This window comes from Hyla sarda, chromosome 3 (genome assembly GCF_029499605.1).
Source record: "Hyla sarda isolate aHylSar1 chromosome 3, aHylSar1.hap1, whole genome shotgun sequence".
Classification (NCBI taxonomy): Eukaryota; Metazoa; Chordata; class Amphibia; order Anura; family Hylidae; genus Hyla; species Hyla sarda.
Genome location: NC_079191.1, coordinates 240925370 through 240950706, shown reverse-complemented (window position 1 = coordinate 240950706; position 25337 = coordinate 240925370). Strand labels below are relative to the sequence as shown.

General features: G+C 42.6%; 1 protein-coding gene across 1 annotated transcript in view; it reads right to left on the bottom strand.

Moving 5' to 3' along the window:
- Positions 1–25337, bottom strand: part of SLC16A10 (solute carrier family 16 member 10) — a 144865-nt gene that overhangs the window by 16363 nt on the left and 103165 nt on the right. The window contains exon 2 of the mRNA XM_056566335.1: positions 4983–5127. Coding sequence (XP_056422310.1) covers positions 4983–5127 — 145 coding nt within the window. The remainder of the gene's footprint in view (positions 1–4982; positions 5128–25337) is intronic.

Genomic DNA, 25337 nt, shown 5'->3' with positions numbered 1-25337 from the left:
GAATACAGCCCGGGGACCGAACGCCTGTACCAGAGTGTACCGGAGCTCCGGGGGCTCATTGGCAGGTAAGAGAAAGTGTGTTTTCTTTTATTTTGCAGCCCGGATGGGATAAAATGAAAAAAGTGCACGCCGGACTACTCCTTTAAAACTCACATGGCGTTGTTATTGGCGTTTTTTCACTCCCATAGACTTCTATGGGAGGAAAACACCAAGATTTTCCCGAAAAAACGCCAAAGTCTCAACAAGCGGTCGTTTTTAACCCCTTAAGGACACAGCCCATTTTCACTTCTAGGACGCAGCCCTTTTTTGCACATCTGACCACTGTCACTTTAAACATTAATAACTCTGGAATGCTTTTACTTATCAATCTGATTCCGAGATTGTTTTTTCGTGACATATTCTACTTTAACATAGTGGTAAATTTTTGTGGTAACTTGCATCCTTTCTTGGTGAAAAATCCCCAAATTTGATGAAAAAATTGAAAATTTAGCATTTTTGCATTTTTCTAACTTTGAAGCTCTCTGCTGTATTCTTTTTTTTGGGATTCACATATATAATATGTCTACTTTATGTTTGCATCATAAAATGTACGTGTTTTTACTTTTGGAAGACACCAGAGGGCTTCAAAGTTCAGCAGCAATTTTACAATTTTTCACAAAATTTTCAAACTCGCTATTTTTCATGGACCAGTTCAGGTTTGAAGTGGATTTGAAGGGTCTTCATATTAGTAAATGACCCCATTACAAAAACTGCACCCCCCAAAGTATTCAAAATGACATTCAGTAAGTGTTTTAACCCTTTAGGTGTTTCACAGGAAAAGCAGCAAAGTGAAGGAGAAAATTCAAAATCTTCATTTTTTACACTCGCATGTTCTTGTAGACCCAATTTTTGAATTTTTACAAGGGGTAAAAGGATAAAATTTATACTTAAATTTGTAGCCCAATTTCTCTCGAGTAAGGAAATACCTCATATGTCTATGTAAATTGTTCGGCGGGCGCAGTAGAGGGCTCAGAAGCGAAGGAGCAACAAGGGGATTTTGGAGAGTATGTTTTTCTGAAATGGTTTTTGTGGGGCATGTTGCATTTAGGAAGCCCCTATGGTGCCAAAACAGCAAAAAAAAAAAAAAAAACACATGCCATACCATTTTGGAAACTAGATCCCTTGGGGAACGTAACAAGGAATTAAGTGAGCCTTATTACCCCACAGGTGTTTCATGACTTTTGCATATGTAAAAAAATGATAATAATTCACATTTTTGCAAGGGTTAATAGCAGAAAATACCCCCCAAAATTTGTAACCCCATCTCTTCTGAGTATGGAAGTACCCCATAAGTTGACCTGAAGTGCACTACGAGCGAACTACAATGCTCAGAAGAGAAGGAGTCATATTTGGCTTTTTGAGAGCAAATTTTACTCGGGGGGCATGTTGCATTTAGGAAGCCCCTATGGTGCCAGGACAGCAAAAAAAAAACACATGGCATACCATTTTGGAAACTAGACCCCTTGAGGAACGTAACAAGGGATAAAGTGAACCTTAATACCCCACAGGTGTTTCACGACTTTTGCATATGTAAAAAAAAAATGTTTTTTTTTACCAAAAATGCTTGGTTTAGCAAAAATTTTACATTTTTAAAAAAGATAATAGCAGAAAATACCCCCCAAAATTTGAAGCCCAATTTCTCCCGATTCAGAAAACACCCAATATGGGGATGAAAAGTGCTCTGCTGGCGCACTACAGGTCTCAGAAAAGAAGGAGTCACATTTGGCTTTTTGGAAGCAAATTTTGCTCTGGGGGCATGCCGCATTTAGGAAGCCCCTATGGTGCCAGGACAGAATAAAAACCCACATGGCATACCATTTTGGAAACTAGACCCCTTGGGGAACGTAACAAGGGGTAAAGTGAACCTTAATACCCCACAGGTGTTTCACGACTTTTGCATATGTAAAAAAAAATTTTTTTTTTTTACACTAAAATGCTTGTTTTCCCCCAAATTTTACATTTTTACAAGGGATAATAGCAGAAAATACTCCCCAAAATTTGTCACCCCATCTCTTCTGAGTATGGAAATACCCCATAAGTGGACGTGAATTGCACTGGGGACGAACTACAATGCTCAGAAGAGAAGGAGCATAATTGAGCTTTTGGAGAGAGAATTTGGCCATGTGCATTTCCAAAGCCCCCTGTGGTGCCAGAACAGTGGACCCCCCCACATGTGACCCCATTTTTAAAACTACACCCCTCACGGAAGGTAATAAGGGGTGCAGGGAGAATTTACACCCCACTGGCATTTGACGGATCTTTGGAACAGTGGGCTGTGCAAATTAAAAATTTTATTTTTCATTTTCACAGACCCCTGTTTCAAAGATCTGTCAGACACCTGTGGGGTGTAAATGATCACTGCACGCTTTATTACATTCTGTGAGGGGTGTAGTTTCCAAAATGGGGTCACATGTGGGTATTTATTGTTTTGCACTTATGTCAGAACCGCTGTAAAATCAGCCACCCCTGTGCAAATCACCAATTTAGACCTCAAATTTACATGGTGCACTCTCCCTTCTGAGCCTTGTTGTGCGCCCCCAGAACACTTTGCGCCCACATATGGGGTATCTCCGTACTCAGGAGAAATTGCGTTACAAATTTTGGAGGCTTTTTTTCTTTTACCGCTTGTGAAATTTTAAAGTATGGGGCAACACCAGTATGTTAGTGTACAAAAATGTTTTTTTTTACACTAACATGCTGGTGTAGACCCCAACTTTACCTTTTCATAAGGGGTAAAAGGAGAAAAAGCCCCCCAAAATTTGTTAGGCAATTTCTCCCGAGTACGGCGATACCCCATATGTGGCCCTATTCTGTTGCCTTGAAATACGACAGGGCTCCAAAGTGAGAGCGCCATGCGCATTTGAGGCCTAAATTAGGGATTTGCATAGGGGTGGACATAGGGGTATTCTACACCAGTGATTCCCAAACAGGGTGCCTCCAGCTGTTGCTAAACTCCCAGCATGCTTGGACAGTCAATGGCTGTCCGGAAATGCTGGGAGTTTTTGTTTTGCTACAGCTGGAGGCTCCGTTTTGGAAACACTGCTGTAGGATACGTTTTTAATTTTTCTTGGGGGGGAAGGGGGGGTGGTAGGGGGGGGCAGTGTACGTGTGTATATGTAGTGCTTTACTCTTTATTTTATGTTAGTGTAGTGTAGTGTTTTTAGGTTACATTCACACTGACGGCGGATTACACTGAGTCTCCCGCTAGGAGTTTGAGCTGCGGCTGCAGCTCAAACTTGAAGCGGGGAACTCACTGTAATCCGCCACCAGTGTGAATGTAACCTGTACATTCACATGGGAGGGGGGGGGGGGGGGGGGGGGCAAAACTACAACTCCCAGCATGCACTGACAGAACGTGCATGCTGGGAGTTGTAGTTTTGCAACAGCTGGAGGCACACTGGTTGGAAAATACTGAGTTAGGTAATAGAACCTATTACCTAACTCGGTATTTCCCAACCAGTGTGCCTCCAGCTGTTGCAGAACTACAACTCTCAGCATGTACTGATTGCCAAAGGGAATGCTGGGAGATGTAGTTATGCAACAGCTGGAGGCACGCAAGTACAACTCTCAGCATGCCGAGACAGCCATTTGCGGTTCCTGAATGCTGGGAGTTGTAGTTTTGCAAGATTTAGAGGGGTTCAGGCTAGAGATCACTGACAGTGGTCTCTAAACTGTGGCCCTCCAGATGTTGCAAAACTACAAATCTCAGCATGCTAAGACACCAAACTGCTGTCTGGGCATGCTGGGAGTTGTAGTTTTGTAACATCTGGAGGGCTACAGTTTAGAGACCACTGTCAGTGATCTCTAGCCTGAGCCCCGTCTTGCAAAACTACAAGTCCCAGCATGCCAGCACAGCAAACAGCTGTCAAGGCATGGTGGGAGTTGTAGTTTTGCAACATCTGGAGGGCCACAGTTTAGAGACCTCTCTCTAAACTGTCGCCCTGCAGATGTTGCTAGGCAACAGACTCCCGGACACGCGGCGCCATACTCACCTCCACCGCCGCCATGATCACAGCCTCCGCCGGGTAAGTGACCACCGCTGCCGCCGCTATTACACGGTTCCCCCCGCTGTGCCCGGACACCGATGGGTGGGCATAGCGGGGGGAACCGAACTTTAACCCCCCCGCCCCCAGTCTGCTATTGGTCGGTCGCTCCGCCGATCAATAGCAGGGATTGGAGGGGTGGCAACCCTGCCACCTCACTCCTATCTCTTCAAGGGGGATCGAGGGTGTCTTGGACACCCCCGATCCCCCTTATTTTATCGCGGTGCCGCCGTTGATGGGCAGGGGGAGAGCGCTCCCCCTGCAAACACCATAGATGCCGTGATCAGAACTGATCACGGCATCTATGGGGTTAATGCTGCCGGGACCGGCGCGATCGCGGCCCCGGCAGCTGCGGTGGGACTCCGGCTGTGATTGACAGCTGAGTCCCACCCGCGATCTCCTGCGCTGCCCGCGGCAGAGCAGGAGATCGCTTGGACGTATGCATACGTCCATTTGCAGTAACGTGTAGTTCGCCTGGACGTATGCATACGTCCAATAGCGGGAAGGGGTTAAAAACTGACAAGGAGCCCAAAAACGCCAAAAGGAAAAAAAAAAAAACGCCAAACTGAAAGACGCCAAGTGCATCCGGAATTTTGCAGTTAACTATTGACTTGCACAAAAAAACACCATGCGGCAGAATGGGCGTTTTTATTGGAAACCTAGCCTTATGAAGCTTGTAAGAACCAATCTAGCATTTTAATTTTCAATATGGTGACTGAGGTGAAATCTTAGAAGTCAGGAGAAATCACAGTAACTATACAGGGATTCCCATCTTTTCCCTGAAAACCATTGCAAACAGAATATTGATGTGCTTCCAGTCAATCAAATGACTTATTCTATTATGTTTACTAAAACATGACAGCTATGATCTGTTTGGCTGACAAACAACAAAGAGCTTACTTGACAAAAGAACTTGAAAGAAGGCCAATAATCGCAATTCCAGCACCAACAACTGCGGTCTTTCGACATCCGAACATGTCCGTAAATATGCTGACAACAGGGGAACAGAAGAATATCATTCCCATTGATAAGGAGTTCACCAATGCTGTGGGAAAAAAGAACCAATTTTATTAACAAATATACAGCAATGCTGCTATGCAGTAACAGTGAAATACAGTAAGTTAGAAAACTTATGAAAAGCATAAATAAATTTCTTTTTAAAATTTGTATACACTGTTTTATAAGCAGCAAGACAACTAAAAATATAATTATGCTTTGTATGGAAATTCCATTGATCACATGAGACTTGTTTTAAAGCCTCTATGTTACTATTTACTAGTGCATTTTAATGTATGACAGTGCTGGAGGCCACTGAGTAAAAACGCAACTGTCTGGTCACATGATAGCCACTTGTTGGTCACATCAAGCAATATTTTTTTTACCAGTCATGCTGACCTACTGAAAAACAATAGTTTAGCCTGGAGGGTGTTCTATAGAGTTCTGATGACTGAAAGGACATTCAGAAAAGATAAAAAGGAATGTTGAACTCGTGGTGATCACAACATAAGTCCAATAAAAACTGTGAATGAAATAAGAAATTCTATATTACTTCTATTTATAGGTAAAAAACATAATAAAAAGAAATATGGACACTGAAGATGAGCTGGCAGTAACATATCACAGGGTTGTCTTGCCATGACAACCCCTGTTCATACGTCCTATTAGAGCCTACTAATGGGGTACTTGACCTCCTCTGTGTGCCAGAACATGGAGCATTATACATATTAGTTCATGAGTCATATTATTTATACACCAAACTTAATAAATTTACCTCGGTTCCATCACAAGTTTATATTAGCTGTACAGAAACTTTATGGGGGACATTTATCATTGTTGCTTTGGTAAGCGAGTTCTGTGTTTGGCTGTTTGGGAATGATGGGAGTTGTAATTTACAACAGCTGGAGGCTCCCTATTTGCAAAACCTGCTTTACAGGCATTCTCCTCAGGGGAGAGTGCCATAAATGTACTGTCTAATTTTTAGTGCTTTTTTTTCTCCATTTTATTTCAGATCCGTGTATGCAAACTACTACTTCGGATTCGGTGGACTATGAAAATGACCTGCATTTGTTTTGTTTACTATTAATAAAATGGTTGTGGGGGAGTGTTTTTTGGAATAGGTTTTTAAGTTTTAAGAACCAGCTGGAGTCTCGTTGTTCCTAAACTACAACTCCCGTGATGGGAGTTATAATTAAGTAACAGCTGGAGGCACCGTGTTCCTAAACTTCAACTCCCATAATGTAATGGGAGTTGTAGTTTAGCAAAAGCTGAAGGCATCCTGGATTTAAAATGGCTCGCCGGACATCCGCCCGCTAACAGTTGCAACTACAACTCCCAGCATGTTCTCACACTAAGGTCATGCTGGCAGTTGTAGTCTTGCAACAGCTAGAGGGCATGTGGAAGATGCTGGCAGGTGGGAGATGTGGGCGGATGGGAGATGCAGGCGGGTGGCCAGGGAGCAGAGCTGGCCGACTCATTTCTGTGAGCCAGCTCTGCTCCCTGCTCACCCGCCTGCATATACTACCTGCCCGCTAAGACTACAACTCCCAGCATGCCCTTACAGAGATGACATGCTGGGATTTGTAGTCTTGCAACAGCTAGCGGGCGGGAGGTAGATTCGGGCGGGTGGCTGGGGAGTGGAGCTTCACAATAAGTCGCACAAAAGTCACAGCTGCAACTTTTTGTGTCACTTTTTAGAAATGCTGCGAAAAGCAAGTTTTGTAAGCCAGGTCTGACCTGGCTTTGACATGTGACTTTTTGAAGGGGGTTTGCACCTTTTTTTTTTTGCTTACGTGCGACATTTGCACTTCATAAATTCCCAACCACTGCAAAGTGAAAACTGTAGGTTGCTTAGGAAGGGCTATTTGTAACTTTATGCACACCCACAAAAGGTGCACAAAAAATTGCTTAAGCGCACATACGACTTTTTGTGCAACTTTTGTAAGAAAAAAAAGAACTCTAAATCCCTTGATAAATGTCCCACTATAAGATTATCCTTAAAAAAACAAAAAAAAAACAGGAGTGACCGAAGACTGACTGGTATAGAATGGAAAATATGTAAAAATGTAGTTAATTCTCAGTATACACAAATCACAAAACCATGTGCTGTAACAATGCTAGGTCTGTGCTTTTCATCACCAGAAGATGGCAGACTAACTTCACAGCTGAGAAGGAAACTCATGAATGAGTTGCTGAAACTGTAACAACATTCCTCCTTGCGCAAACAATACAGATGCACTAGTCTCTCTTAGGCTAAGTTTCTACTTGTTTTATTTTATTTTTTTGGGAAAAACACCAAGAAAAATGCCAATTCTGCCGCATTGGCATTTTTTCGGCCAAAAAACGCTGCGGCCAGATGTTAGCTGTAAATCAATGAGAAATCGTAAAAAAAAATTTCCACTTGGCGTTTTTCAGTTTGACATTTTTTTTATCCTTTTGGTGTTTTTTCACTCTTTTTTGGCATTTTTCAGCTCCTTGGCGGTTTTGCAAAATCGCAGCATGTTGAGCCACTGGCGTTTTTTTCCCTGAAATCGTGGCGTTTTTCTCCCATAGAAGTCTATGAGAGTAAAAACACGCCAAGAAAAACGCCATGTGGGTTTTAACTTTAGCGTTTTTTCAGGTGGTTTTTATTCTCTTTTGTACTTTAGCGATCCAAAAAAAGTGATGGAGATACCTTTTTTTAATAAATTTCGTATGGTACCATTAAAAAAAAAATTATAATAAAAAAATATACAGTAGCGATATAAAAAAGATACATTTTGTTAAATACAATTTTTTCCAACAAAATTTTTATTCATTTTTAAACAGGAATGAATTTATGAGGGCGCGCAGGGCACTAAAAATATAGCCGACAATAAGAAAAATGTAGTGTGTGTGTGTGTTTTTCACTTTTTATTCTTAATTTTTTAGGTGGTACTACTTCTCCCAGCATGGAACACACACTGTTCCATGATGGGATTAGTAGTACCTGTACTAACTGACAGATCGCCTCGGGTTCTGTTGCGATCCTTCTGTATAATTTATAGATGCGGCCGGCCGCTCTTCTATGGTCCCCTGCACTGACGTGTATATACACCTATTCATATTTCCCGCAGAGAGCTGTGATTGGCCAGATGGTTCCAGCCAATCAAAACTCTGTGGGAAATATGAAAAGGTGTATATATACATCAGTGCAGGGGACCATAGAAGAGCGGCAAGCCACATCTATACATTATACAGGAGGATCACTGCGGGTGTCAGAAGTGACATCAGCTGTGATCTTTCCTTAACTGCAGGAACTACTGCTCCCAACATGAAACAGAGAGTGCTCTATGATGGAAGTAGTAGTACCTGCTGTTAAGGAAAGATCACAGCGGGTGTCACTCCTGACATCCGCTGTGATCGTCCTTTCTATTGCAAAGATGTGGATCGGCTCTATACAGCGCTCACATCTCTGCACTATACTCCGGAAATATAGAACATATTTCCCTCTGAGAGCGGTGATTGGCTGCGACCATCTGACCAATCCCTACTCTGGGCGGAAAATATGAATGAGCGATATGAATTTCTATTCACATCACTGGCCAGAGTATAGTGCAGAGATGCGAGCTCTGTATAGAGCCGCTCTACATCTCTGCTACATTGTGGATGATCGCATCGGGTGTCACGGCTGACACCTGGGGCGATATGTCTATTAGTACAGGTACTACTACTCCCATCATGGACCCGTCTGTTCCATGCTGGGAGTAGTAGTACTACCTAAAAAAATTCAAAAAAGAGAGAAAAAAAAGTAAAACACACACTTTATTAAAAATGTATTAAAATTTTGTTATAAAAAATATAAATTTCGTAAAATAATATATTTTTCCATCACTACTGCATCCTTTTTTTTTTTTTGGTGCCCAACAAATTTTGGGTACCAAAAAAAAAAAAAAAAAATACACCAAAGTGGTAGAAACTTAGTAGAAACTTAGCCTTAGGGTACATTCATATCACGGTTTTGCTATACTGTTGCAGTATACATTTTCAATTTGAAAACCATATGCAACCATATAGAAAAACGTATACATTGACCTATCATACAAAAACGTACACAACTAGGTGTATCCAGTTGTGTAAAATTTTGTATGTGTAGTTTTTTTTAAGTTTTCTTGCGTCTACCATGGTTTTGTGCATGGTCCTGTACTTTTTTTTTTTTTTACATTTTACTCCGCAGCCACCAGGGACTCCTATAGTGCTGCAGTACTACTGCTATTCTCATCATGGAACAGCCTCTTTTCCATGATAGGAGCAGTAGTGTTGTGGGAGTCTACGGGCGGCTGGGGAGACTACAGCAGAACTTGTACTACTACTCCCATCATGGAACAGAGTGTTTCATGTTGGGGCTGAGGGATTGATTGAATAGAGTTTCACTTCTGAGATCTGCTGCAATCATGAGTTATTAACCAGGGGAGCAGGTGGTAGGCTCTGCTCGCCAACGATGTATATTTCATGTCCACAACTTTATATTCAAATACCACGCCTGGAGCCCTAAATGGCCAGCACCGACTAGTCATTCAAGGCTCTCGGCGGGGTTTAAAAAATTCTACAGGGCAGCTCAGGGTTTTTCATATAGCCGGCTAGCCAAGGATAGCAGCGCAATGCTGCCCGCTACCCCAGCAGGAGCAGTCCATCTTACTACTGCTCCCATCATGGACAGTGTCTGTTCCATGATGGGAGCTGTAGTAGAAGAGATGGCTCCTGCCGGGGAAGCGGGTGGCATTGCGCCGCGATCCTCGGCCGGCTGACTATATAAAAAACCCTGAGCCGCACTGTGAAATTTTCAAAACCCCACCAAGATCCCTGAATGGCCACTCGGTGCCACTTGGGGAAAAACGGATTGCAAAATCGTGATGTGAATGTAGCCTTACCTCCATTATACCCAGGCTCTATATTATACATGACAAAAAGCACCCCTCGCATTATCAAAATGTTATTGCCATAACTGTTAATGGGGGTGCATGAAACTGCAAGTTATAGGCACCCATGATCTCCCAATTGCAAACATCAGACACTGGCATGCAAATATTATTGCGCCCTCACAGTTTAAGATGTCCTGTCATTTAACAGACTTTTTCTAATGGGTTGGGGTCTGAGTGGACCAACACCAGTTATTGAAAGAGCCAGGAAAAGTTTACAGCAGGAGATAAGTTCCAAAGACTTACTATAAAATCTATCTCCTGCAGTGAGCTGGGGAGAGCAGCACTCATCCATGCGCTTTACCTGACAAGTTTTTTTATGATAAGGACATTAGTCTTGATAACTTGATCAGAAAGAGATTACTGTGGTTACAGAACTGTGATATATAATGTTATTGACAAAATCCCTACCACGGTACAAATCTAATAAGAGGGATAGTAAAGTAAAGGTAGCCATACATATAAGATAACTGTTGGCTGTACAATTGCCCAGGCAACAGTTAAAGGAGTACTGCAGCCATAGCCAATATTCCCTATCCTATATGCCTGATTGCGGGGGGTCCAAAAGCTTAAACACATTATACATTCCATGTACTGTATGTTAACAGCAGTTCTAAATGGGCAAATCATGTCAACCAGCAGGTTATCGGGGCACACCCTTTTATGTTTTCTCCACACCCGTATAACTTTCATAGGTTGTTTTCATTGACATTTTTGCTCTGTGATATGTTTGGGGGTCAGGATCTTGCAATACACTTTGTAGCTTTGTAGAATTCCATTTTTGTCTGACATAGACAATAAGTTATCGGTACAACACATCAAAATTTGTGGGATTTTCCAATTAAAATGTACTTTCCATATCCATTTGAAAGTAGTTATGTATGAAAAAGCAAAATGTGTTATGGAACACTTTTTTAAATTTGGTTATATTGCGGTCCTCTGCTAAAAAAAATAAAAATACCAATGTTTTTAATCACTCTGCACTCAATATACCAAAATGATAACATTAAAGGGGTATTCCGGGGAACTAAACCAATAGCGCATCTTTTCCCTCTCACCAACTTATTTGTCTAAATATCATTCATTAGCTATATAGAGAAGTTTCCATCTTTGAGCTGTCACTTACATGCAGGGAGTGAGAGAAAGACATCATAATCTGATCCTGCTTGTCCCTTTGCAAACCCCTTAATAAGATTATCCACCCCCCCCCCCCCCCCACACACTCACTGTGGAGTATTAAGTGCAGACTTATGAGGAAAAACAAGCTGTAAAAAAGTAAAGGGGTATTAATGCACTGTAATAAATATGTGTATGAAAATGCATTATCTGCTGTACTTGTATAAATAATGGCATTCCTTTCTATACTGAGCATAACCATCACTGACAATGTGTGCTGGTCAGCAGATGATCTTACATTTTGTAGAGAAATGTACAAGAACAACATTCTTGTATTCCAACAACAGCCTATTTGCATCATGCTGAGCATTTGACGCCCAGATGTCTTTAAGGGGCTTGTTTCTCTGTTCCTTTTCTCCTGCTGTGCTCATAGCATTTCACATGGCGAAAAGTCATTGTTGCCAGATGCAATATCTCAAGTTCAGTTCAACAGCAATTACTCTTATGGCATGTCGTGCTCTCAAACTTTGATGTAACCAACAGCAGAGGAGGAATAATTGCACAATAATGCAATCACACTAAAATTATATTCCAGGCCTGTATTTTTTTTTACTGTATATAGTTTCAAAACAACATTGCAGTATCATATCACTATGAAGAGGTAGAGCCTGGCATGGTCCTTCCATCATGGCCCAAGCTTCCTACTGTGTTACAGAATATTGTGGCTATTCAGCCACATCATGTTTGGCCTTTGGTCAGAGGTGTATGTCAGGAGTTTTAAAAGAGAAGTATCATATATCAGCGCTCGGACCCCTGCGATCTCCTGTTTGGAGCCCCAGCTCTCCATCACAGCGGCACGTCACAACCCTCGCCTGAAGCGGGGGCTGCCACACCTCCTTCATATAGCTCTATGGGAGAGCCATTCGGCAATCTTCGGCTCTCCCATAGCGATATATAGAGGAGGCATGGCGGCCCCCACTTCAGGCGGGGATTGTGACGCGCCGCTGGGAAGGAGAGCCGTGGTTTCAAACAGGAGATTGCGGGGGGCCCCCACGCTCGGACCCCCCGCGATATAAAACTTATCCCCTATCCTTTGTATAGGGGATAAGTTTTTTTTCCATGATACTTCTTTCCACGATACTTCTTCTAAAGTTATAAAATAATTAGTCTACAACACTATTGCATACACTCTTTTTTTTGCTATATACTAATGTATACCAACACTTGTTTGACCTCTGTATGGTAATGTTCTCCTAGGGAAAAGTTTAGCATATATATTAGGAGGTTTTAAGTGTACATGCTAAACCTAAGGACATTTGTTGTTATCAGCATGCCATACCTAATAAGGATTTTCTAAATATCAAAGTTACCTGTCAAATTTCATATGGCTGTATACTGTAGCTGAATCTTATATGACCGAAAGCTCATGATACTATAATGGGGTAATTTTGTACATATAAAGCAACACAATACAGGATGTGGAAATTGTATCGCCCGACGCCCAGGACATGCAGCTCCAGGTGTCGGGCAGGTGAATTCTTCAGGCAAGAAGGGCTAAATACCTGAGGAAGTCACATATAACGGGGAAATCATTCTTGCCATGTCACTAAATTCCTAGAGACTGCAGCTGTATGCTGCAGCCTATATCATGTCACGCAGGATGTCGGCGTCCAGGCGTAGGCACGTGCAATGATGCCACTCATCGCGCGCACCTCCGTCAAGACTGAGGATGCGGTCCAGCAACTTAAAAAAAACGCCGAGCCCCTGAGCCTGCCGGAGTGCACATGGGGGCGGAGGACAGGTAATAGCAGGGGATCAGAGAGGGAAGGGAGGGGGTTTGGTGAATCAGTGTATGATGTAGCACAAGAGGGGAGGGGGGCTGAAATAGAATGGCGGAGGGAAGGGGGGGGGGTGAAATATAATGGTGGAGCGGAGGGGAAGGGGGCTGACATATAATGGCGGAGGGGAGGGGGGCTGAAATATTATGGCACAGAGGGGAGGTGGGGGGCTAAAATATAATGGCACAGGGGGAGGGAGGGAGCTAAAATATAATGGCCCAGGGGGAGGTAATGTAATGGCACAGGGAGCATCAGAGGGGGGAATGTAATGGCACAGGGGGATCGGGGGTGGGGGGGGGGATAAAATGGCACAGGAGAGGATCAGGGGGGGAAGATATGGCACAGGGCGTTATAAAAGGGGGGGGGGGATGAACTGGCACAGGATGGTAGCAGCCACATTTCTAATGCGGATACTGGTACTACATTGTCGATGCGTAACGTGATGCATGCAACTGGCAGTATAGCAAGGAGTGTGTCACCAAACTATCCAAGGGCGTCACCATGAAAAGTTTGGAAAGCTCTGACTTGGGGGGTATAATTGTTTAAATGGGATCCCTACCTGCCTACCTGATGGGAGTCATATCTAATTGGGGCCTGTCTACCTACTGTGGGAGCTCTACCTAGTGGGTTAATTTCTATCTGGGGCTCTGTCTGAGAGCTCTACCTTTTTACCAACTGGGGGGGGGGGGGACATATATATCTTGGGCCCTATTTATATACTAGGGGAGCCCTATGTGCCTGCCTACCTGATGAGGGGACATACCTACCTGATAAAGGGACATACCTACCTGAAGAGGGGACTATTATATTTAATGGGGCAGACTTATTTAGCAGGGGCCCTATCGACCTGATGGGATGACATACTGGTCTGCCTATTAAGTTTCTATTAATAAAGACCTTATTTACATACTATTTTGGTTGAAATTATTTTATGTACTAGGACAAGTGGATTGTCATGAGGGACAAGTAGATTGTGCTCCGTTTTAGTCACTTGGACAAGTAGTTTTTTTTTTTTATTTCAACACCCCTGCTCACCCTTCTTCACTGGAAATGTTAAACTAGCATAATATATTTACAGTCCAACCATGTCAAAATTCAGTAAAAGTGGTAACTGCAAATACAGTGAAAAATTTGAAGCATGCATGGGATAAGCATAGAGCTATTCTTGATATGAGATAGGGCCAGGGACTGACTATTCATAGTATTCAGATTATTGGACAGACTAGATGGGCTGAATGGTTTTTTGATCTGTCGAAACATGCTAGGTTTTTAAATTGGAAGAATCTACACTGTTTATGTGTATTCATAATTTTGATAAGGTAAGTTGGCATGCCTATTTACATGAGTTAAAAGTGTTTTAAAAATCTAACCACTGGGACCCTCATTCCATGGGAACAAAGGAAAATTCCCCCCCAAACAAATTGAAAGAGTGCTCTATTCATTCTTTCCATCATTGCGTGCTCTGCTCAGCACTCTGCAATGTTCATAATTTCTATAGAAAATAAATAGAGCATTGGCCACGCACTGCGCTCCATTTTTTCAGGGGAAAATTTCCTTTGTTCCGTGCGTGATTGGTGATGATCCCTTCTAGATAGGAGATAAAATCTTATTCCCAACGTGAAAAGTTAAGACAAGTAAAATCTATGGCTCACGTACACACCAAAGCCATATGAAAGGGCCATGTATGAACCCTGTGGGTCACAATTGTAGACCTGTTGGCACTCATATGGAGGTAATTTTCAAGACCTGTATATGACTATGGGTGCTGTTTTATGCACCTATACAACATGGATCCTCAACTAAGGTTTGTCCATGGGATGTTACTTCAGGGAGTACAAGTTTAAATTAGAATATAGTAAAAATTGTGAGACAGAGCATATGTAGTATGAATGTATTGGTATTAGCCGTGGTGTAGTAGTTTGGCTGTACTTTAGAACTTGAAGGGCAATATACAAGCAATCAAATATACTTTAATAAAACAGAAGTAAATTAAAAAAACTGCCATGCTGCACAATTTTATATGAAGGTCTACATTCACTGTTACTTATCTCTCAAGTAAATTTCCACTAAGCACTGCACACGGTCCTAAAAACACAGTGACCCAACAACACACAGCAGCAGATGGCTAGATTCACTAGTAACTGAAGGCGGGTTGTATAGATAATGAATAGTCTGTAATCAAGCATGCTAACTGTTATCTATAAAGTTATCTATAAAGCATATTAATCCATGTTGCCTGAGATAATGGGTATGGCACAAACCATATTGGCTACTAATCTAAGTATTTTTGGCTCATTAGACCATTTAGTACCTTAATTATTAACCTAAAAATATGCACAAAGTAGACAAATTCAGACCGACCTTTGATAGTTCATAAGACCTGTAAACACGACAAGAGAACTCTTCCTGCTTACTGCTCAGTTTATTACATACATACTGCATAATCTACTAAGTGTAGATGTATGCACATCATTAACCCACAAGCTTATTCAGCTATTATTTGGTCTAAAACAAAGGAAATTATAAAATTAGGAAGAAAAAAACGATTATAATAAAAGGCTCATGGCCCTAAGGTGCCTCAGTTAAAAGGCTGAAAGTCACAAACATAAATTGGCCATGCCCAAGAGAGCTGAACCAAAGGATTTCAGTGAAAGTGGCCTATAATCTCATTTGCATGGGATCTCTAAACTTTTTTTATAGACAGATTTCGGGGAACAAATGGTTCAGCTATGTTGGATCTCTGGTGATAGACTGCTGCCAGTGATATCTAGCAGTGCTTTATTCAATGAGCAGCATGGGAACTCAGTGGACATTACTGTTTGCCTTGCAGCACTGTGGTTCTTTGTTTATATCCATGTATTCTGTCCCTGTTTACATGTGTTTCCTCCAAGTACTCCAATGTAATACTGCACTGGTAGGTTAATTGGCTTCCTACCAGACCAGGCATGTCAATTGTTAACTGCATTTAGCACAGAGAATGATGTGAGTATAAATCTATTTACAGCACAGTGGAATATGCTTGTTGCTATAGAAAAAACATGAATGAAAGAATTAATAAATTAATGAATAAAAAGAATGAAGAAATGGATAAATAATATACGTATCGCCACTGAAATTAATAAGGATGCTTAGCTAAGTGTGGAATTGGAAGAAAAACCAGAACCCTGGCAACAGCTTTTCAGTTCTAAGGCCACCCTTAGAAAATTAGATCGCTATGGGGAAGGCAAAACTTTTAACACCATCATTTTCTAATATGTGTTTCCACTGGGATTTTTTGGGGTGTTTTGCTCCAAAATAAAACACCCAAACAGCCACACAGCGTTTTTCTGTATACAAAGGCGGACATCCACTTACTCATCCTTGCTTCAGCTCTGGCCATGTCAGTGTAGCTCCACCTCCTAGTGATGACATCATTAGAGGCAGAGCTACAGCTGGGAGAAAGGTGGCAAGTGTAAGACTTTGTTCACATTGTACGTTTTGTATAATGTGAACAGACCCTTCCGGCAGTGTAGTCCCAAACAGGGAGACTCCAGTTGTTGCTAATCTACAACTCCTAGCATGCCCGGACAGCCCATTATGGGCGCTCTCCCCAGCAGAGAGCGCCAAAAATGTTCTAACCCATTTTTAGTGTTTTTCTTTACTTCTTGTTTCATTTCCGTGTATGAAATAAGGCTGTCAAGGCATGCTAGGAGTTGTAGTTTAGCAAAAGCTGGAGTCTCCTTTTTTGGAAGACACTGCAAGGAGGGTCTGTGAACAGAGCCCTACACCTACCACCCCAGGCTCCCGGCTGTAGCCCCACCTCTAAAGACGTAATCACTGGCCGGAGGTGAAGCTAGGATGGGGTAAGTGGATATTGGCTTCTGTATACAGTATTTACAGCCATCCATAGATCTATATAGATGGCTGGATATACTATATAGCCCCCAAAAGGGTTAACCAGCACTGCTCTAAAATGCTGGTTAACACTTTCCTTGCTGTGCCGGTGTATAACGTTCAGCCCAGCAAGGGGTTACAGTGTATATACATTGCAGGTTCACTGTAAATTCATGCTGGGCAGGAGATATATGATGATGCTGATGTATATCAGTTCAGCCCCGCTGGGAGTATGGCGTTCCATCAGTATAGTGGCAGGATTCTTGGCTCCTGTAAAGTATACATGGGCGCATTATGCACCTCTGTCTACTATACAGCCAGTAGAAGAGAGTAGTGATGCTATGCATCACTTCTTACCTCCTTACACTGCTTGGGCGGGTGCTCTGCAACTGATCCATGTAGTGGTACCCTGAAGGCAGTAAAAAATGCCATAGGGTACAAAATTGGCTTTCCACACATTGGCAAAAACAGCAGAAAAAAAATGCCATGCTGGTGGGGGAAAAAAAAAACAAGCGGAAACTTAGCCTTAGGGCTATGCCTCTTTTGTAGAGAAATAGAGATACAGTCATGGCCGTAAATGTTGGCACCCCTGACATTTTTCAAGAAAATTAGGTATTTCTCACAGAAAAGGATTGCAGGAACACATGTTTTGCTATACACATGTTTATTCCCTTTGTGTGTATTGGAACTAAACCAAAAAAAGGGGTGGGGGGGAGCTAATTGGGCATACTGTCACATCAAACTAAAAAAAATGGTCTGGACAAAATAATTGGCACCCTTTCAAAATTGTGGATAAATAAGATTGTTTCAAGCATGTGAAACTCACCTAGGGCAAGTAACAGGTGTGGGCAATATAAAAATCACACCTGAAAGCAGATAAAAAGGAGATAAGTTCCCTTAGTCTTTGCATTGTGTGTCTGTGTGTGCCACACTAAGCATGGACAACAGAAAGAGGAGAAGAGTACTGTCTGAGGACTTGAGAACCAAAATTGTGGGAAAAATATCAACAATCTCAAGGTTACAAGTCCATCTCCTTTGTCCACAGTGCGCAACATTATCAAGAAGTTTGCAACCCATGGCACTGTAGCTAATCTTCCTGGGCGTGGATGGAAGAGAAAAATTGATGAAAGGTGTCAATGCATGATAGTCCGGATGGTGGATAAGCAGCCCCAAACAAGTTCCAAAGATATTCAAGCTGTCCTGCAGGCTCAGGGAGCATCAGTGTCAGTGCGAACTATCTGTTGACATTTAAATAAAATGAAACACTATGGCAGGAGGACCCCACTGCTTACACAGAGATATAAAAAAGCAAGACTACATTTTGCCAAAATGAACTTGAGTAAGCAAAAATCCTTCTGAAAAAACGTCTTGTGGACAGATGAGACAAGATAGAGCTTTTTGGTAAAGCACATCATTCTACTGTTTACCAAAAATGGAATGAGGCCTAAAAAGAAAAGAACACAATACCTACAGTGAAATATGGTGGAGGTTCAATTATATTTGGGGTTGCTTTGCTGCCTCTGGCACTGGGTGCCTTGAATGTGTGCATGCCATCATGAAATCTGAGGATTACCAACAGATTTTGGGTTGCACTGTACAGTCCAGTGTCAGAAAGCTGGGTTTGCGTACAAGATTTTGGGTCTTCCAGCAGGACAATGACCCCAAACATACATCAAAAAGCACCCAAAAATGGATGGCAACAAAGCGCTGGAGAGTCCAGATCTAAATCCCATTGAACCTGTGGAGAGATCTTAAAATTGCTGTTGGGAAAAGGCACACTTCCAACAAGAGAGACCTGGAGCAGTTTGCAAAGGAAGAGTGGTTCAATATTCCGGCTGAGAGGTGTAAGAAGCTTATTGATGGTTATAGGAAGCGACTGATTTCAGTTATTTTTTCCAAAGGGTGTGCAACCAAATATTAAGTTAAGGGTGCCAATAATTTTGTCCAGCCCATTTTTGGAGTTTGGTGTGACATTATGTCCAATTAGCTTTTTTTCCTCCCTTTTTTGGCTTAGTTCCAATAAACACAAAGGGAATAAACATGTGTATAGCAAAACATGTGTTACTGCAATGCTTTTCTGTGAGAAATACTTAATTTTCTTGAAAAAATTTAGGGGTGCCAACATTTATAGCCATTACTGTATATTATTAGTGGTGGGCAACCTTTTTTTCAACTGAGCCAAATCTCGCCAAAACCACAATTGAAATTTATTTTGAGAGCCACATTTTTAAAACCGAAAATACATAGGATGGTACACTGTTTTTAGTTTCAATAAGTTTTTATTATATGTGGGGGCACATGACAGGGGGGGGGACCTGTCATTTTCCCCCACATAAAATGCCCCCCTGCCATGTGTCCCTCATATATAATGCCCCCCCTGACATGTGCCCCTTATATATAATACCCCATGTCCTGTGCCCCTCACAATATAATGCCCCCCTGACATGTGTCCCTCACTTATAATGCCCCCTGTCATGTGCCCCCACATATAATGCCCCCTGACATGTGCCCCTCACATATAATGCCCCCCTGACATGTGCCCCTTATATATAATACCCCATGTCCTGTGCCCATCACAATATAATGCCCCCCTGACATGTGCCCCTCACTTATAATGCCTCCTGTCATGTGCCCCCACATATAATGCCCCCTGACATGTGCCCCTCACATATACCGTATATGCCGGCGTATAAGACGACCCCCAACTTTCACAGTTAAAATATAGAGTTTGGGATATACTCGCAGTATAAGACTACCCCTCCTACCGTGATGTACGGTACCTTGTAGCACCCCCCCATTAGGTAGGCAGTATAGTTCCCCCCACATTAGGTAGGCAGCATGTTCCCCCACAATAGTAGGCAGCACCCCCACATTAGGTCAGCAGTTCCCCCACAATAGTAGACAGCTCCCCCACATTAGGTCAGCAGTTCCCCCACATTAGGTCAGCAGCTCCCCCATATTAGGTCAGCAGCTTCGCCACAATAGTAGACAGCTCCCCCACATTAGGTCAGCAGCTCTCCCACATTAGGTCAGCAGATCCCCCACAATAGTAGGCAGCTCGCCCACAATAGTAGGCAGCTGCCCCACAATAGTTGGCAGCTCCCCCCCCCCCCCACAATATTAGGAAGTTCCCCCACAATAGTAGGCAGCTCCTCCCCACAATAGTTGGCAGTATAGTTCCCCCACAATGGTAGGCAGCTCCCCCCCCCCACAATAGTTGGCAGTATAGTTCCCCCACAATGGTAGGCAGCTCCCCCCCCCACAATAGTTGGCAGTATAGTCCCCCCACAATAGTTGGCAGTATAGTTCCCCCACAATAGTTGGCAGTATAGTTCCCCCACAATAGTTGGCAGTATAGTTCCCCCACAATGGTAGGCAGCTCCCCCCCACAATAGTTGGCAGTATAGTTCCCCCCACAATAGTTGGCAGTATAGTTCCCCCACAATAGTTGGCAGTATAGTCCCCCCACAATGGTAGGCAGCTCCCCCCCCCCCACAGACATACAGCTTCAAGCCATATACAGTGTACGGCTGGAGGCTGTATACTGCCCCCCACAGTGTTCCGGTCACCCCCCCTCGGCCCGGGGTCACCATCTACTGCTATGGCCTATGGACCATAGCAGTAGGTGCCGGGACCGGAGGAGCGGTGAACGGAACACTGAAGATGACGTGCCGCCGGTCACTTACCAGGCTCCGACCGGCGTGCGTCTTCCTCCGGTCCTCCTGGTACTGCTGCGCCTCTATGGTTGTACGCACGGGACGTCACTGCGTACAACCATAGAGAGGCGGAGGATCGCAGGAAGACCGGAGGAGGACCGGAGGAGGACGCGCGGCGGGCGGGGAATGGTTAGTGACCCGCGGACATCCTTATGTCCCGAAAAGATTTTTCCGGACACAGGGATGTCCGGCATAGGAAAACCTATGATTATCTGCCCGGGCCGGCTCCCGTGTGCGGCTGCAGGCGGGGGCCGGCCAGAGCAGGTAAAAACTAATACTGTACACTAAAAACCAGGGGGCCTCCAGCTGTTGTGAAACTACAACTACCAGCATGCCCGGACAGCCTTTGCCCATTTTTACAAGGGTTAATAGGAGAAAATGACCCCCAAAATTTGTAACCCCATCTCTTCTGAGTATGGAAATAAATATGTGCACGTCAAGTGCTCTGTTGGCGTACTACAAAGCTCAGAAGAGAAGGAGTCACATTTGGCTTTTGAAAAATAAATTTTGCTGAAATGTTTTTTTGGGGGCATGTCCCATTTAGGAAGTCCTTATGGTGCCAGGACAGCAAAAAAAAAAAAAAAACACATGGCATACTATTTTGGAAACTACACCCCTCAAGGAACGTAACAAGGGGTACAGTGAGCCTTAACACCCCACAGGTGTTTGACGACTTTTCGTTAAAGTTGGATGTGTAAATGATTTGTGGGGGCCGTGTGCGGTGGGGGCCGTGCGGGGGGCGGGGCATTATCGGCTTATCGGCAAGGTAATTGCCGATAACGATAATGCACAAAATCGTGATTATCGGCCGATAATATCGGCCATACCGATGATCGGTCGATCCCTATTACCTACCACCGTCCAGTGGTCCCATTGATGTTATATTTCGTATTCCGCCAGCAGGCTTGGAGCATGGTGACGTCATCGCTGCTGCTTCTCCAAGTCTGCTCGTAGCAGGGCCCAGCAGAGAAGTAATAGCATTGACATCAGCGTGCTCCTGCCGTGTACCAAGCCTGCGACAACAATAACAGATGAACGGGAACACGGATTGGGGAAGGTAAGTACCTTTATCATCAGTATTCTAATTGGTTCCCTACTGCTGTTTATCTCTTCTCCCTGCTTGAAAGGCAACACAACATTTTTATACCAGCCCAAGCAAATATTACAATATTTTTATACCAGAAAGTCCCTTAAAACATGTGAAGAGAAGGGAGGATATCAGCCTATCTGCTGAAAAAACAGATAGGGGGATTTATTAATACCTGTCCAGAGGAAAAGTTGCTGAGTTACCCATAGCAACCAATCAGATCGCGTTTTCATTTTTGAAAAGGCCTCTGAAAAATGAAAGAAGCAATCTTATTGGTTGATATGGGCTACTCAGGAACTTTTCCTCTGGACAGGTTTTGATAAAACTCCCCCTTTATATTTAGTTAATGCCAAGGGTTTTATTTTTGCTAAGGTAAAGTCTACTACTATGATGCCACAACTTCTTCATATGAACTTAGGGGCCCAGATGTCTGTAAAAGTATAGTTAAGTATGTGAACTGAAGGAGTTAAGGAAATAAGCTGCATGACCATGACAATGTATAGTATTTCAAGACTCTGCCTTAGTTCTCTTTCTAAGAATTAGCAATTCCATGTGAAAAGCTCTGCTTACATGTAAAAATCATACTCCTTTCTGTAACCTTATATTGCAATGTGCTGATACATTTTCAAAACCCCCGAATAAATATCAGCTTTACAGGGTATAGCTGTCAAATAAACATTGAAATGTTGACCACTAGTTCTGACAGGCTCACTCACTTATAAAACAACAATACATGCACTTCTTGTACTGAACAGAAACTGTAACCAGCAGTGTTTGTGTTTCCATATTTGTGTATGGATCAAGTCTATGTTCATATGGGGAATGGTGTGATATTTATGTACTGATATCTGAAGACTTATCTTCCAATCAGTTTTCTAGTCTGACATCTGTATCCTCAGTTTCCACTCATGACTGTTCCACTAATATAGTCAGCAACCTTTTTTGTTCTAACTACTTATTTTCTGACCTTGACCTGAAATACACTGACCTAAAACAAATACATTCATGTTAGATACTAAAGGCTATATAAAAATTTCCAACTATTTTTGTTTGTTCCAGTGCTAAATTAAAGAGTACCTGTCACCAAATAAACTGTTCTAAACTAACTCAGGCTATATTCCCTAACTACTCCTAACACTCCTCCCACCCTTATTTTTTTTTTTAAAGCTCTGTATCATACCTTTCTTCTTGATCACATAGTGCAATCTCCCAGCAGGAGAAGTGGTCGTTTCCCAGCGGGCATGACATCACAGAAGCCTGCTGGGGGACCACTTTGATGCAGTGTTGTGATGAATAGAAGACCTCAAGCTCTGTGCATCTTTCAGTGAGGCTCTTTGCAGCTTTTAACAAGGCTCTTTGCAGCTTTCAGTGAGGCTCTGTGCAGCTCAGAGCAGAGAGACCCTTCCAGAGTTTGGTCTCCTGCCAGGCAGGGAGGAGACCAAACTCACTGCATTAATTGTGGCAGGGAACAGAACAGAGCCACCTAGTGGCCGTTTTTTCTATTACAGTTTAAACATTTTTGTTGCCAATTTTAAAAGCAAGTGAATGGTAAAGTGTCTGCTAATGACATAAGGAACACTATATTAAAAGTTTTATTTGGTGACAGGTACTCTTTAAAAACATCAATGCATTTACAAATATTCTAGTCCCAAAAATCAGTTTTGCCTGGATAAAGATAGTCTTCCCAAAGAGGTGGTCTTTCTCAGCGGCTTCACTATATTTACATGTTGCAACAAAATGCTGCAGTTTTACCATCTAGAAATAGGGACAAAAAAAAAAAAAAAATTAAGTTGTCTGGCAATAGAAATTTTTTCTCAAAGGGTTCGGGCTGGTTTAAAAATACAAAAAAAACTAATCCCCGACGCTGATGCTATGACAGTGCCTAGTCCTCATTGATCAGTGCATCATGCTCCAATTCTCAGCACATAGGAAAATACCTAGGTAATGTCTGCCTAGCCAATAGCTAGCTGAGGCAAGTCACTGTTGTGGCCAATGATTAGCTGAGCGGGCACTTTTTAGTTTGTTGAGACATGGAGCAGGCCTTTATGTGATTCTTTTATGTGACCCAAGGATTTCTAAATCCACATACATGTACATGTGATTTTCGTAACATTTTTTTTTCTCTTTACAGTATGGGTTAAAAACGGCCACTGTGCCAAAACAAAAACACCATGGGGAAGATTTATCAAAACCCCACCAGTTGCCCATAGCAACCGGTCAGATTGCTTCTTTATTTTGAAAAGGGCCTCTTAAAAAATTAAAGAAGCGATCTGATTGCTTGCTATGGGCAACTGGTCAACTTTTCCTCTACACTGGTTTTGATAAATCCCCCCCCCCCCCCCAATCTGTGTATGGTGTTTTGTATTTCCCTATTGACTCCCAGCTAACATTTGGACATAGTGGGAGAGATATATGAAAACCTGTGCAAAATGCCTTTTTAAAAATAAAAGAAGTGATCTGATTGGTTGCTATGGGCAACTGGTTAACTTTTCTCTAGATAAATCTCCCACAGTGTTTCTGGTTCAAAAAGTACTAGGTGGCCAGTATGGCATTTTTTGGACAACTACGATTTGTCTGTTACTAGCCTTAACCGGTTGCCATCTAAGGACGAGCAGGCTCGTTCTAAGTTGGCAAGCAGTGTATGATGCAGGCTCCTGACTTGAGCCCGCGCCATACCGGCCAGCCCCCAGCTGATTCCTGTAGCTTGGGGCCGCCGCTGATATCCGAAATGCAGCCGGTTATTTACCCTTTAGATCGCTGCAGTCAAAGCTGACATTGGCGTCTAAAGGGACCTTTAACCAGTCCCTGGTGGTCCAGTCTGGTGGACCCCACCTCCGCAGCGCGATATTGGGGGGTTTTCGGAGGCAATCCACTTTGGAGGTAGCCGGAGGGCTTACCTCTGCTTCCATGGCTGCTGCAGTTCTGTTATTGATAGAGCCTGGTTGGACCAGGCTTTATCAATCTGGCGCAGAGTACACAGATCAATGTGGTTCTATGGAAATATATTGATCTGTATAAGGAATCTAATAATTCCTCCTAAAAGTCCCCTAGAATAAAAGTTTAAAAAAACACCCATTAACCACATCCATATTAAAAGTTTGAATCACCCCCCCTTTACCCAAATTTCATACAAAAAATATGTAAACATAATAAAAATAAACATATGGTATTGCCACGCACGCAAATGTTAACGGTTAATGATGTTTACGTTAAAAAAAATATCAAAGTCCAAAATTGCATATTTGTGGTCACTTTGTATACCCTACAAATTTTTTTAAAAAAGCGATCAAAAAGTCCCATAAAAAATGGGATAGATAAATACTTCAGATCACAGCGCAAAAAATGAGCCCTCATACAACCCCCTATACGGAGAAATAAAAAAGTTATAGGGGTCAGAAGAGGACTAATTTTGTTTAGTAAAATGAAATAAAACCTATATAAATTAGGTATCCTTATAACAGTATGAACCTACAAAATAAAGATAAGGTGTCATTTTTACCAAAAAGGGCACTGTGTAGAATCGGAGGCCCCCAAAAGTCACAAAACGACTTTTTTTTTTCCAATTTTGCCACACAAATATTTTTTTTGTGGTGAAATGAATGATGTCATTACAAAGTTAAATTGATGGCACAAAAACAAGCCCTCATATGGGTCTGTAGGTGAAAAATTTTAAGTGTTATTATTTTTAGAAG